Source organism: Aulonocara stuartgranti (assembly GCF_965226115.1).
Source record: "Aulonocara stuartgranti genome assembly, chromosome: 23".
Lineage (NCBI taxonomy): Eukaryota > Metazoa > Chordata > Actinopteri > Cichliformes > Cichlidae > Aulonocara > Aulonocara stuartgranti.
Window position 1 is genome coordinate 6,482,333 of NC_138958.1, and position 14,067 is coordinate 6,496,399.

The 14,067-nt window shown below is 41.0% G+C and overlaps 2 protein-coding genes across 5 annotated transcripts; both read left to right on the plus strand.

Moving 5' to 3' along the window:
* Positions 1-2: 2 nt before the first annotated feature.
* hsd17b7 (hydroxysteroid (17-beta) dehydrogenase 7) lies at positions 3-4,410 on the plus strand. Its single transcript, XM_082523037.1, has 9 exons — positions 3-135; positions 363-569; positions 689-781; positions 920-1,034; positions 2,004-2,198; positions 2,311-2,424; positions 2,503-2,559; positions 2,638-2,736; positions 2,829-4,410. Exons 1-9 carry the CDS (start codon positions 101-103, stop codon positions 2,934-2,936), a joined length of 1,023 nt encoding a protein of 340 aa, XP_082379163.1. The 5' UTR covers positions 3-100; the 3' UTR covers positions 2,937-4,410.
* A 1,923-nt stretch (positions 4,411-6,333) lies between these two features.
* On the plus strand, positions 6,334-12,464 carry serbp1a (SERPINE1 mRNA binding protein 1a). 4 transcript variants are annotated; one of them, XM_082525540.1, is made up of 9 exons: positions 6,334-6,713; positions 8,026-8,209; positions 8,830-8,970; positions 9,117-9,188; positions 9,407-9,481; positions 9,652-9,823; positions 10,450-10,494; positions 10,623-10,811; positions 11,121-12,464. In XM_082525540.1, exons 1-9 carry the CDS (start codon positions 6,458-6,460, stop codon positions 11,175-11,177), a joined length of 1,191 nt encoding a protein of 396 aa, XP_082381666.1. In that variant the 5' UTR covers positions 6,334-6,457; the 3' UTR covers positions 11,178-12,464. The 4 variants fall into 4 exon arrangements, with proteins under 4 accessions (XP_082381666.1, XP_082381668.1, XP_082381667.1 ...); XM_082525542.1 differs by having other exon boundaries at positions 9,120-9,188; XM_082525541.1 differs by having other exon boundaries at positions 6,336-6,713; positions 9,655-9,823.
* Positions 12,465-14,067: the final 1,603 nt, after the last annotated feature.

Below are 14,067 nucleotides of genomic sequence, written 5' to 3' on the forward strand. Positions count from 1 at the left end.
ATCAGGAAATCATTCTTAGGACTTTGCACGGATCAACTGACTTAAAAGAACATTTGGCAGCAAATGTAGTTTTCTATATTGGCAGTTTGAAGTTAACAGGATGAATAAGGTGATTTTGGTAACAGGAGCCAATAGGTAATCACTGTTTTTGTTTTTTAAATGATAACCTTCAAATCAGGAAACTTTATATGTTCAGTGAACTTACTACTAGTTATATTACAAAAATGTTTGACTAAATGTCATTTTTGCAGTGAATTTAATCCACAGTATTAAACAGTAATACTGTAGTAAAGTATTGTTGTAAGTAGTAGTAGTAGTAGTAGTAAATACTAGTAGTAATAGTAATATGGATTTCCCTGCAGTGGCATTGGCCTGGCACTGTGTGAGCGTCTCCTTTCAGTGGACACAGAGGGTCTCCAGCTTTGTCTGGCCTGCAGGAACATGCGCAGGGCTGAAGCTGCTCACTCAGCTCTCCTCACCTCTCACCCCAAAGCCCAGGTGGCCCTGCTGCAGGTGGACACCAGCAGCATCTCCTCCGTCATTAGTGCTGCACAGGAGGTCAAAAAGAGGTGGGAAGATGAACTCAGAAACACAGAAATCAAATCTGTACTTGATAAATCATCACTGATCACCAGTTATGCTGATAGTTCTTTATGTGCTATAGACAACCATTGTTTGTTATCTGCAGGTACGACCGGCTGGACTACCTTTACCTGAATGCAGGAATCATGCCAAATCCACGGTTTGATGTAAATGCCTTTTTCAAAGGCCTCTTTTCCAGGTAAACTAGTAACTCTAGATGTGCCTGAATCCTCAATTTTATCTACAGTGCATCACAGTTTCTTTATATTTCATCATCTTCAACTGTGTCCCATGCTGCATTTCTTTTGCCTCAAATTTCTATAAACCTGTATTGCAGAAATGTCATCACAATGTTTGCCACCGGTGAGGGCATTCTGACACAGCAGGATGGTGTTACCCCTGATGGCCTCCAGGAAGTTTTTATGACAAATCTCTTTGGTCACTTTCTTTTTGTGAGTCACTTTTGTAATTTGGTGTCTGAATAATCTTCATATTTTAGACAGATCTGCTCATAAAATATTGTACTGAGATGTGCTTTGTCATAGTTTTCTGAAGGAAGACTAATTGCTGGTCGGTTGTCCTTGATGAAACAAATATAGGTGATACTGGATCTGTCTGTCACTTAGCAACTATGCTCATTAAAAATTAACAGCACGTACTGCTCTAGCCATAAGGTCACAGCAGGTAATATTCTGCTCACTTTGCATTTTCGGCTAAATTGGGGCTGCCATCAAAGTAACCTTTTCAAAGTTCTTGTTTAAACTTTCAGCAATTATAAAACAGTCTTCAGTGCGCTTAAGAAAACTGTTCACTCTCACTTTTAGTGAGAGTGAACAGTTTTGGTGGAATCTTCTTAAAATGCTCATTCAGTTTCTTTAAAATCTACATAGATTAGCCACAACATTAAAACCACTGCCAGGCAAAGAGAATAAGGCTGATTCGGCACTGGCATTTATGTGGAGATTAGTTTGGCACATTCCTCCCATAGAAATGTTTTTGTAGACCAAACAGAGACAGTAATGACACCCAAAACAGAACTGGCCTTCAACTGTAGGACTGTGCACATTGTCAAACCCCCAAAACTGCTTTCGAATGCTTAAAAGAACAGAGTCCAAGGCCTTCAAGATCAATAACTAGAACAAGCCCAGTCTGCCCACTGGACCCTAGGTTCCACTGCCCATACTATTTTGTTAAAGTTATTTTGGTTACTTATATAATATCAGCTGGTTTTAGTGTTATGTCAGATTGCTGCATAAGCATCCAGTTTAATATACAGATGTGTTTAAGTACATGCAGTAATCTCATCTGTTCTCACACAGTTCACCCAGTTACCTTGGGTTTAGCTTCTTTTTTGGACAAACTGCAGTGCAAGTTTTAATTTTATCTTTCTGTGATTTTGTGTCCTGCTTTTAATGATAAAGGTCAGGGAGCTGGAGCCAATGCTGTGCCGTGCAGGCCGGACCTCCCAGCTGGTCTGGACCTCCTCTAGTAATGCTCATCGTTCGGCCTTTAGTCTCGAAGACATTCAACATAAAAAAGGCACTCAGCCTTACAGCTCTTCCAAATATGCCTCTGACCTGCTCAGCCTCACACTCAACACACACTACAATAAACAGGTCAGCTTATGCACCTCACATGCCATGACTGACTCACACCAGAAATTGCATTTCTTTTTTTAAGCTCCTAATATTTTGATGAAAGTGACCCTGGTGCTCATTATTTTTTTAGGGTTTGTACTCATCTGTGATTTGTCCTGGTTTTGTGATGACCAATCTGACCTACAACATCCTGCCCTCCTTCCCAGCATTCCTCTGGACACTGTTTACGCCTATCTTCTGGCTTGTGAGTGACACAGTTGTTACAAATGCATAGTTGGGTGTTTGGCTCTATCTGAGATGTGTATTTCTTTCAAACTCACAGATAAGAATGTTCACAAACACTTTCACATTGACACCTTATAATGGAGCTGAAGTTCTGGTAAGTAAAACAGAAATTCACACTTCCAACACACAGTTCAGGTGAAATTCATGTTCTCAATTCTGTTCTTATTTTCAGTTTTGGTTATTTAAACAAAAGCCTGAATCGCTGGACCCATATGCAAAGTATCACAGCTTAACATCTGGGCTAGGGAACAACTACACACAGCCCCGTAAGGTACGGCGGGTAAAAATTTACATTAAAAACTAATGTTGAGTCAAAACAGTCTGTAATGTAGTTCCACATATGTCTTCTGTGTCTCTTCACAGATGGACATTGACTTGGAGACATCGGAGTCTTTGTATGAGAAATTACTGCAGCTAGAAAGAGAAGTAAGGAAGAAACTGAAGGACGAACAAAAGGAAAGCCCACCGTGATCCCCCAAATCCTGCAGGATCATCTTGATGCAGATCACCCAGTTCTGGATGGAAAACATTTTATTCCCGTCTCACAGGTCTCCTAGGAGGATTATGTGCTCTGGCTGTCAGAAAAATAACACAGCAACCTGCAAGGCTGAATTTTAAGTGGGAACTGATGAGTGTGGTGCATGTTGTGACAGCACACATTTTCATCTAACAATACAAATAAGCACTGCCTGTTGCACTAATTCTTATTCAGAGACTTAACAAATTATCAGAACCTACTAACACAGCTACTAACACAGTTTTGGAGTCTAAATACACAGAAATAAATGTGATCGCCACTATGCATTTTCTCCACTTTCTCCAATCTGGTTGTTAATCCCATGGTCCTCACGGCAAAACGCAGTGCAGTCTGACAGCAGACTATCTGTGTCTTCCCAAAAGTTGATATAGGTACTTCGTGTGAGCCTCTCGGCGGTGTACGGAGGTGCCGGCAGGTGCGCACAAGCGCTCTCGAAATACCTCTCCGGAGGATCTGGGGCAGAAACCCAGCAGCCATCTCCGTGTTCCATTGTTTGGTCTCCAGTCTCGCACTCCTCCTCTGCTCCGCTCAGTTTCGGATTGCAAAAAGCCCAAACCATCCCGCAGAAATAGATGAAAAACGTGCCCATGACCATAATCATGAGCGCGTAGGACTCTATCATAGCTTTGGTGACTGCGGACGTCATTTTGCGCATATGCAGGAGTTACTGAACGGACTACCGAAAGTCTGGTCGCGAGGGGGAAGTCAGCAAAAGTGGCATCACCGTTCGAGCTGGACCACTCAGAAACGCGAGACAGATATAGGAAGAAAAAAAATTCCCGGACGATTTAAAGTCGACTATTATGGGAGTTTTTAAGATTCTCAAAATTTCGATATAAACAGTTACTGTTTTTTTGTTTTTTTAAGACTACCGAGGAGAACCAGCAACAAAACATCAAGCTTCTGTTTAATGTGTGGTCTTGCTTTGTGTTCGGTTGTCTTTTCAGCCACTCACAGTATTACATATGCCTATTTAATATTTGCTTATTGGCTACAGGGTATATATATAATCATACATGAAGCACAACCAAGTTTCCAACTACCACGTGGCACTGCAAAATATAAATGCACATAAAAGTGCAGGAATTTAGAGATCATTTATAACGTGTTTGTTTAATGAAAATATTACAGACAAGATAACATATTAAATGTTGAAACTGGAGAATATTTTTTAAGGTATAGGTTGTTATTTTTAATTTAATCCCAGCAACACATTAAATAAGACTGAGACTGGTGCATGTGTTTAGTCTTACATCATACTAAAACTCTAAATGTTTTCATTTTCTTGATGATGCATGATGCTCAACTACTCACTGTCTCCTTATTAATGTGTCCGTTTCTCAATTTCCAAGTAAACAAATACAATATATCAGAACCAGAAACATGGTGGTGAAAATAACTCATTCTGTGCTGTGGAACAGCTGCTGATTAAAAGAAAATGTCACAAAAATGTTGCAGATCATCAAATGCATTTTAATATTAGACAAAGATAATCTCAGTGAATACAAAATGCTGTTTTTAAATGATCATTTCATTTATTAAGGGTTATCCAAACATTCCTGCGCCCATGTGAAAAATTAATTAGTCTCCTTGTTAAATCATGAACTAACTTTCTTTAACCACATTTTTTGTAAAGCTGAGTTCATTTTCACCAACCACACCCAAGCGGGATTATCAGGCCTGTTGAATCACTTAAACAGAACCTGTCTGACAAAGCGAAGTAGGCTAAAAGATTTCAAAAAACAGCACAACATACCACAAATTAAAGAAACTCAGGAGCAGCTGAGAAACAAAGTCACTGACATCTATCAGTCTTGAAAGTCTTGGAAAACCATCTCTATGTCTTTGAGACTCCAACAAACCACAAAGGGACCCATTTTCCATAAATGGATACAACTTGGAACAGTGATTACTTTTAAAATTGAGCTTTTCCTTCCCACTTTTCCTTCTCAATGTCAAAAACATTTCAGTGATCTCCAAGATTTCAAGAGTCAAATATGGTGGTGGTAGTGTGATGGTCTGGAGCAACTTTCCTGCTTCTGGACCTGGATCACTTGTCCTAACTGATGGAATCATAAATGCTGCTCTCTACCAAACAGTCTTAAGGGAGAATGTCTGACCATCAGTTTATGTTCTGAAGCTCAAGAACATTTGGGTTATGCAGCAGAACAATCTGAAAACCATTAGCAAATATACTACTTGAATAGCGCAACTAAACAAGAACAAAATGAAGGTTTTGTCAAAATCTGGACTTAAATCTGATTGCATTTTGTTTTGCCATGACCTTAAAGAACATACACATAAGGTCAGGCCATTTATGCCTGAAAACCCTCCGATGTGACTGAATCGAAACAATTTTGCAAAGAGGGTTGGGCCACATGTCCTCCACAGCGTTCTGAAACACTTATTGCCAGTTATCACAAGCGCTTGATTTTGGTTCTTGCTGCAAAGGGTGGCACAACCAGCTATTAGGTCCAGGGGGTAATTACCTTTTCACACAGGACCAGGTTTATTTGCATAGCTTTCTTAGACTAATACAATAAAACATCATTTTAAACTGATTTTTATATTCACTTGTGTTATGTTTGTGTAAATTTTTTTTTTTGATGATCTGAAACATGCAAGTGTGACAGATACGCAAAAAAATAAGTGATCAGGAAGCAGAAAAATAATTTTTAATTGTAGCCCTGTGTTACAGTCTTAAACCACCACAATGCATTTTTGTATAGCACTGTTTGCAGGTTTCCTCACCTACATCAGGCAGTGCTGATAAAGCTATCTCTAAATACAAATGTGAAGTGCTGTTTATACTTGCAGTAGGCTACTTGCCAGCTTTAAATGGGGGCTAGGCCCCGATATTGTGCGAATGCTTGTTCTGAGCTGTACTAACATACCTATACTCTGTATATTAACTCTACCGTAAACTTAAACTTTAACAATTTAAGTGAAATCTTTGACCACTTCCTTTTGTTTTCCAACAAAACTATAGTGCCTCTATTAAGAGGAGCACCTGCTGTTTCCCTTCGAGATATGTGAGGCAATATATAATAAGCCTGACCAAATATTTGGGCCCTCATTAGTGTGGAAACCAGTCTGCAGTGCTTTTCAAGACAGTTTCGAGGACTGGGGACATTTCTGAAAAGTCAAAACAAGAGCACGCAGTGTAAATGAGGGCACTCATGCTTTATTTTACAGACTACACCGGATAGCAACACTAGCCCCTCTTGCATTGTGGGTAAACGAGTTTCTTCAATTGCCTATCAGTAACCCAGTCTAGTGATTTGATCGTCCAAAGAAACTACACACCCCACCCGCGCCAACCCAGAGGTCCCGGATGTCTATCGCGCCGGAAGAGAAGACGGTCCTTTCCCAGCCATCTTGTGGCTTCACCTAGCGAAGTGCTCGCACCAAGCCTCGTAGAATCGGAGGAAAATCCTGCTGAAGGGGCGCCATCATGCCCGGACAAATGCAAGAAGGTTTTGGCTGTGCCATAACCAATCGGTTCGACCAGTTATTTGACGACGAGTCGGATCCGTTTGAGCTGCTGAAGCAAGCCGAAGTAAAGAAGAAGAAGGAGGCTTCTGCCCCTGGTGCCGCCAAGACTGCAGCCCAGGCTGCCAAGCAGCCTAAAAAGGAGTCTCAGAAAGAGAGAAAGACCCCCTTGACCGATAAGAAGGAGGAGACCCAGGCCGTCCCGCTCAAGAAAGATGGTAAAATATAATTTTCACGTTTCATGTCTCGCACAGTTAAAGCAGATGCTTAACATTGAGCTAACAGGCTAAGCTGCTTGATTACTAGCTAGCAATGGTTCACAAGCCACCCTCCCCGTGACATGCGGTCCACATGGCTGTTGTGTGCCCCTGCTGGCTGTCATTTACCCGAACAATGACATTTAAACAAACGTGTTCTGCAGTGGGATCCGTTGGGCTTAAAAAATTTGCTGCCCGACGTGTTTTGGCTTGCCCTCCCCCCTCCAGTGGGCCTTGTTGAGCGGGTAGAACCTGAAAGCCTGACTGGCCGGGGGTGTATCTCCGGGTTTATACGTTTATGCTTGCCACGATGGGCTTCCAGAGACCCCCACTTGTGGCTGAGCTGACCCAGAAAGCAGTTTTTAGGAAGCAGTTAATTATTTTAAAAATAAAAGAAAAATATCTTTCTGTATATTAATGGCAGGCGCTTTAAGCAGAAGGAAGTTTAGCACGTGCAATGATTGAAGTAACGTAATATGAGTACATGTGTACGCTCGTGGCGGATCGGCAGGTGGATTGGACCTCGGAGCCTGCACTGCTCTCGCGCGGATGAACCTCGTGGTTGTAGTGTGGGGCGTGTTAAAGCACAGGCTCTTAACCCGCCACTTCCCATTGGCACATAATGCAGCCGCGATGCACGCGGTCGACGTACATTCACAGCGCTTGTATCTCCGGTTTCCATTTTCCCCCAGATATTTAATTGTCATATATAACATCATGTATAGTTAACAAGTCATTCAATATATTTTTGTTTTACAACTTGTTTGTCTTAAATTTTCCAGCGTCAGGATTTGACCTAGTTCCAGGAGGTTAGTTTGCCATTATCTTCACTTCAGGCTGCCAAGTAGGCTCATATCTGTTTGCAAGAGAGAAGATGAGACAGGTGCGCTGACTATGGTGCAACCAGCTGCTCCTGTGTAGTGGTGGATGTCTATTTTGGTAGCTGGTGAGTTAAGCAATGGGTGGGTGGTGTTGTGTCACACTGGGTCAGTGGCAGTTAGATGGGCCGTACAGGGTTAAACACTGTGTAGGTGTTAATTCACATGGCTGGCCTGTGAAAGGAAGGAGTAACAAGTGATTACGTTATCAGATGGCTTTCCAGGTTAGAAAACAAAAGTAGGTCAACTTCCTTTGCATGTTAATTGGAATTATTTGCTCCACTTAAACACAACAAACACATCTTCTTTGTCTTTTATCACACTCGGCATTTGGTCCCAATCTGTCACTTTCACTGCTAATGGTCATCTGATCCTCCTGTTGTGGTCAATCCTAGGTGCTGGAATGAGGAGGATGGGCCGGAAGCCGGAGGGTGAGGGGTCCAGACCCCAGGGCGGCCAGGGAGAAGGACGCCCCGCAACAGACAGACGGCCAGCGGACAGGCGGCCACCTCGCCGCTTCGAGAGGCCTGCTGGCGACTCTGGCGAGAAGCCTGAGGGTGGTGAATTTTCAGTGGAGAAGTGAGTTTATTTTCTGAGCAGACTAATTTCCAACAGGGTGTCTTCTGCTTTCACAAAATAGTTGTCATTATTGGGTGGGACTACAACTGTTTAGGCGTTTTTTACCATGATAAGAGACTGTAGTCTTGCCCAAACTGCGGCAGGCACATATATTTTATTGTCACAAAAATCTGTGTAGGAAACTGAAAAAAATAAAGTCATCTGCAAATCAACTTTTAAGTAGCTACTATCAGGATTTTTATGAACCTTTTAAAAAAAATCAGTTGTATGTGCAGTCCCACTCAGTTGTATGGAGTCTTACAGGGAGCTTTAGGTCATTGCTCAGCTGATTGATTCACTTTCATATTCTCAGTTTTTGTTTACAGCAGGCAGCAGGAAAAGGAAAAACAACAAAAAAACCAAGCAAACAGAAAGCTTAGCACCAAGCAGTAGACACAGTTAGCTGTTCAGGACTCCCTCAGGAGTTTGTAGAAACCAAAACCGGAGATAAGAGTGTTATGTTGTAATGGTGAAAACTTGTTTTTACTGCCCCCAACTGGACAATAAAAATGTTTTCCCCATTGGCTAAGGACCTTGGCCAGACTGTGATTGTAACAGTTGTTCTGCATTAATTTCTTTAGGCCCGTCAGCGACAGGCCAATGAGGGGACGTGGTGGCGGTAGGGGAGGCCGCGGAGGCAGGGGTCGCGGCATGGGTCGCAGCGATGGCTTTGATTCCCGAGGAAAACGTGAATTTGATCGGCACAGCGGCAGTGACAAATCGTAAGTAATATTTTTTTTTTTTCCGCTCACTGTTCTTATATATCGCTTCATTGAAATACCCTTAATGCATCTGGTTTTAAGACCTTTGTGTGTGTTGTGATGCAGTGATCATGTTATGATCCTGGCTAATCCAGATGTTGTTTCAGTAGTTTGAAAGGAGAAGAGAAGCGTGGTGGAAGTGGATCTCACAACTGGGGCACCGTTAAGGATGAACTGAAGTAAGTTCTTACTTTAGGAACAGAAGAAACTTCTGTGATAGTTAAATAACACCTTTACGCTTTGATAGCGATAACTCTCTCGTCTGCAAGAGATACATTAAATGATCTATTAGTATGCCATTCTTAGGTGACACATGTGCTGTTCTGGGTAAAGCTTACTAAAATTGATGCATGCAGAGCAATCCTCATTTTCATGGCTTCCCTGCCCCTCCTTGCAGTGAGCTTGACCAATCAAACGTCACTGAAGAAAACCCTGAAGGAGAGGAGCATCCAGCTGCCGACTCTGAGAACAAGTAATTTTTTTCACCTTGCTGTGTTCCTCAATGAGACTTCACTTTCACTGTGAAAAGATTCACAACTTTTGATGTGCATTTTGTAGCCACACATGCACATCCATACTAAATCAGTTACACTGAAAGACAGTGTTATTAATTCTAACGCTTATCTGGGTGTGTTCATGTTGAAGGGAGAATGAGGTTGAAGAAGTGAAGGAAGAAGGCCCCAAGGAGATGACTCTGGATGAATGGAAGGCCATGCAGGACAAGGACCGCGCCAAGGTAGAATTCAACATCCGCAAGCCCAACGAGGGAGCTGATTGGAACAAAGGATTTGTGCTCCACAAGTCCAAGGCAGAAGTGAGTAAAAACAAAAGGTCTGCTCTCGGTTGGAGAAATTATTTGTTGCTACATTTTAACAGGTATCCAGTATTCAAGAATTATTCTTCCAATGTAGTATATTGACACTTCCAAAATAGGTGAGACAACAGCTTAGCCAGGAATTAGGGAAGATTATGGAAACTCCCATGTGTTGGAGGTTATGTTAAATATTCTTTCTCCGTGAGATGAAACTGACTTTAATAGTGTTGCACCGGTGCAAAAGGTTTTCATGGCTGCACTTCAAAGTCAGAACTTCAACATAGAACAGGAAGTAGTTGTACTTATCAGACAATGATGCAAGTTTTATTTTTGCAATATGCCTTTAAAAGAAAAAGTGAATCGGAGTGTTGTGCAAAATTGTATTAGCCAGTATTCACTTTCTAAGGCAGTACTCCATCATAGGATTTTCAGTCAATGTGCAGAACATGTCACTAAAACTGGGTTTCACATTATAGGTGTGAGTCATAAATTTTTAACGGGAATCGACAGGATGTTTTTATATTAACTGTATTATCTTATTAAGAGATTTGAATTTGTTGGTGGAAGCACATTATTTTGATCAGTGTGTTAATGTTGGCTTGTGTCTTTGTAACTGTCCACTGCAGGATAAGAAGGGTGATCTGATTGAACCTGAGGTTGATGAGCCGAAGGTAAAATTTCTACAGTTGCATGTACTCTGAGTATATGAAATCCAGACATGCATGCTAGCAGAACATTTATGTTGCAGATATACCAAAACAATAAAACTTAATTTTTAACCCTTGTTTTTGTAATTTAGGGAGATGATGAGCACCATTGCAGGAAGCCAGCCAATGACATTACGTCACAGCTGGAGATCAACTTTGGAGACCTGGGCCGTCCGGGCCGTGGACGTGGTGGACCACGTGGTGGCCGTGGAGGTGGAGGTGGAGGTGGTCGTGGCCGCGGCGAAGCCACCAGGCCAATGCGTGGTGGAAGGTCTGACAAGGTATGGGGCATTAAGCACAGCTTAGTTGCTGTTATATCAGCAACAACCAGGTTTATGCGCAGGAAGTTGGGATGCACAACACGAAATGTTTAAATTACCAGTGATTCTGATATTTGCTCTTTTTGTCATATAGAACGTCCTTTTTTATAGAAGTGGTACAGCCCTTCATTTAAAGAACAGATTGCCCTCTGCTGTTAAATCATTTTACGACTGATGGCAGTCAATTTATTTCTGTATTATTGCAGTGGACCATTTCCATTAATCAGTCATCTTTTCTAACTTGTACTTGTTGTCCACCTTTTCTAACAGTCATCTACGTCTGTGCCAAACGTGGACGACCCAGAGGCCTTCCCAGCCCTGGCTTAAGCCATGGTTGCTAATCCTCAGGCCTACAGGAGCCTCCTGAGCACCTCCACTACGAGGCTTGCATGTTCCTGGATCCTTCAGCAGAGTGAACCAATGGAGAAGACTGTCATTTACTATGACACTCAATGTGAGGACTGAGTTTTACCCAATAAAAACAAAACGAAGATGGAAAAAAAAAACAGAAATTAACAAAAAAAACAAAAAAATAAAAGGACTTCTTGCTACTCTGGAGCAACTTATTGGTAGAGGTTTTGTACTTGGAAACAAAGTAGCAGGGATGTTTTCATACAGTATTTTTTTCAGAGGTTATGCATTGTCCATTGATAAATTTTTGTAATTGCTGCTTGAAAATATGCATTTTGAAAGAGTATCTTTAGTGTGGTGTGTGCCATTGCTTTCTCGCTTTAAACTAGGCACTGTGGAGCTCCAACCCAAGCTCATAAGCTCTGACACACCAGGTATTTCAGATGACGTTACAGCTTCAGTCATTGAGATTTATGGATTTTTTTTTCTTTACCACTGGGATATTGTTTTATATTTTGTACAGGAGGTCTATTCTTGTATGATCTTCAGCCTGTAAATCGTAACTATTTTCATAGATTCTTTCAGAGACTGTATTTCACATGGTGCAAATAGGATGCACCTTGATCTTTGGTCAAAAGGTGCTACCTATCTTTGAATGCATTGATGAAATGGCGCCTAAATCTGAATTTAAGGTTCTTTTTGTACTGAAGATGTTTTGAAGGAGTAACATTAGGTCATTTTGGAGGAGCACGCTGGTGATGACTCTTAAATTTGCGCTGATCATGAAACTTTGGTCAGGTGAATTTATTAGCTCAAAGATATTTCACATTTTCTCGTTACTTGTTATTTGAAGTGCAATCCTTGGTCTAATGCATCTTCCTCCTTGCCCATTTCATCTTTGATCACTGGCCATGTGCGAGTCAATTAATGCCTTTCTTTTTACTTTAGAGCGATAAGGGGAGGAAGTGTTTTTACACAGTTGAGATTTGACCCTCTCCAACTGTTTACACACTCCACTCTGGTATCCTTTTACAGATGTAAACTCAGCCCAGCTTCAGTTTGTTTCTGCAGTCTGTTCTGTGCTGATATTTTCCTCCACTGTTGACTTGCCCTGTAGCTTCCACAGTGGCACCACTGCATAATTGCTCTGAAAGAAATACAGTTGTCCATTGTGTGGAACAACAGAAGTTCTCTACAAATGTGTGAATTCTAGCCCTGCTATTGGAGACCTCTGTCGGTAAATAAAGGTGGTCGATAAATTTTTTTGCATTGTCTTTTCTTTTTTTTTGTCCTGCCTGCACAAAGGCACTATTATTTTACGCTTTTGCTGTACATTTCTTTTAAATTCCCTTTTGACCGCATCACTTTTTAAATGTATGCTACCACTGTGTTCAATTAGGGGGACCTGTTATGATATCTAGCTGTTTTTTCACCTTGCCCTACTAGGCTAGTGTTGCATTATTACTCTAGTCATTTGACTTGCGCTGGACCTTAGTGTAGCCCCTCAGTTTTCTGAAACAACCTGATTTCTTCACTCCTTTAGGCCAGTTTTGTCCTGAAGGTTGGCTTTTGCAAACAAAAGATGTGAACAAATTGGCTGCCTGTGCACAGACCCAGCGTGGTGTCTGGGATAATCATTTGATGCTAATTTGCTGAGATGAAGCCAGAAGTCCTTATAGTCTGAAACCAAACATGTAGATCAGATTGCATCCTGTATTTTTGGCTCTGGAGTTACTATTACATACAGAAACATTTTTAAAACCCTGACCATGTTTGAAATGAGTTTGTAGAGAGATACTTTACTTGTCCCTGAAGGGAAATTGTTGCTACTGCTTTTAAAGAATGCAGTTTGTTGGGGAAAGACAGCTTTTGTGTTTTTGCTGCAAGTGCAATACTCAGATATTTGTTAATGATGAGCAGACTTTCAGCTTTAATTTGAGGAATTTAACAAAAGTATTTCATTAACTGTTTTAATAAATAATAGGCCCTTTTTTCACAGGCTCAAAATTAGACTGCTTTAAATCTAAATAAATAAATAAATAAAAAAAACAAATATATATATATATATATATATATATATATATAAAAAAAAATAAAAACACTCCTCCCTTTAGAGATTCTGCCAGCAGCTTCAGTTACTGCTTATGTGGGTTCTTTTGCATTTAGTAAGTGGAAGGCATACTCTACAATAGAATAGAAAGGCCCTTTACTGTCATTGTCCATGTACAACAAAATTGTGAGTGCTCAACACCAGCTGTGCAGGTTTAAAATATAAATAGTAAGACAGCAAGAATAAACAACAGGAAAAATGTATACAAAATAAGAGGTAGGCTCCATTAGAACAGGTTGCAAAGTGCTTGGTTTAAGATGAGATTCAATTCAGTTTCCTTCATATAGCAGCAAAGAACACGGAAAACCCCCACACTCATATAACTCACCTTATAAGCAAGCACGTTGGTGACAGTGAGAAAGAAAAACTGTTTTAAAAGGAACCAAACAGAACTAGGCTCAGGAAAGGGCAGCCAACTGCTGTGACGGCTTGGGGTCTGGACGAAAACAGGACCAAGACACACTATGGAAAAGAGTCAGAGATGAATAATAAGCAGTGATTAAATGCAGAGAAGTGTATAAAGAACATCACCTGACGGAAGAAAAAACCCCTCAGTGCATCATGAGACTAGATTACTGACTCAATGATTACTGATTACTTTATTTACCATGAGAAACTCGTGGCTTCTTTTTATTTTGACAGATTGATTTGACTGAATCTGAGCAGAGATTTCAACCTTGTACGCTTCATTTGACCTTGACCTTCATTATTCAACCTTTATAGCTTTTAGAAGCCAAATATTGCTCCCATCATATG

What these genes read in the sequence shown, in the direction of transcription:
- serbp1a (XM_082525540.1), top strand. Translation starts at nt 6,458, where the DNA reads ATGCCCGGACAAATGCAAGAAGGTTTTGGCTGTGCCATAACCAATCGG. An exon ending in GCTGCCGACTCTGAGAACAA is followed by an intron (nt 9,482 to 9,651) that starts GTAATTTTTTTC and finishes GTGTTCATGTTG; the next exon opens with AAGGGAGAATGAGGTTGAAG. An exon ending in TCCACAAGTCCAAGGCAGAA is followed by an intron (nt 9,824 to 10,449) that starts GTGAGTAAAAAC and finishes TGTCCACTGCAG; the next exon opens with GATAAGAAGGGTGATCTGAT.
- hsd17b7 (XM_082523037.1), top strand. Translation starts at nt 101, where the DNA reads ATGAATAAGGTGATTTTGGTAACAGGAGCCAATAG. An exon ending in TTCAAAGGCCTCTTTTCCAG is followed by an intron (nt 782 to 919) that starts GTAAACTAGTAA and finishes CCTGTATTGCAG; the next exon opens with AAATGTCATCACAATGTTTG. An exon ending in ATAATGGAGCTGAAGTTCTG is followed by an intron (nt 2,560 to 2,637) that starts GTAAGTAAAACA and finishes TCTTATTTTCAG; the next exon opens with TTTTGGTTATTTAAACAAAA.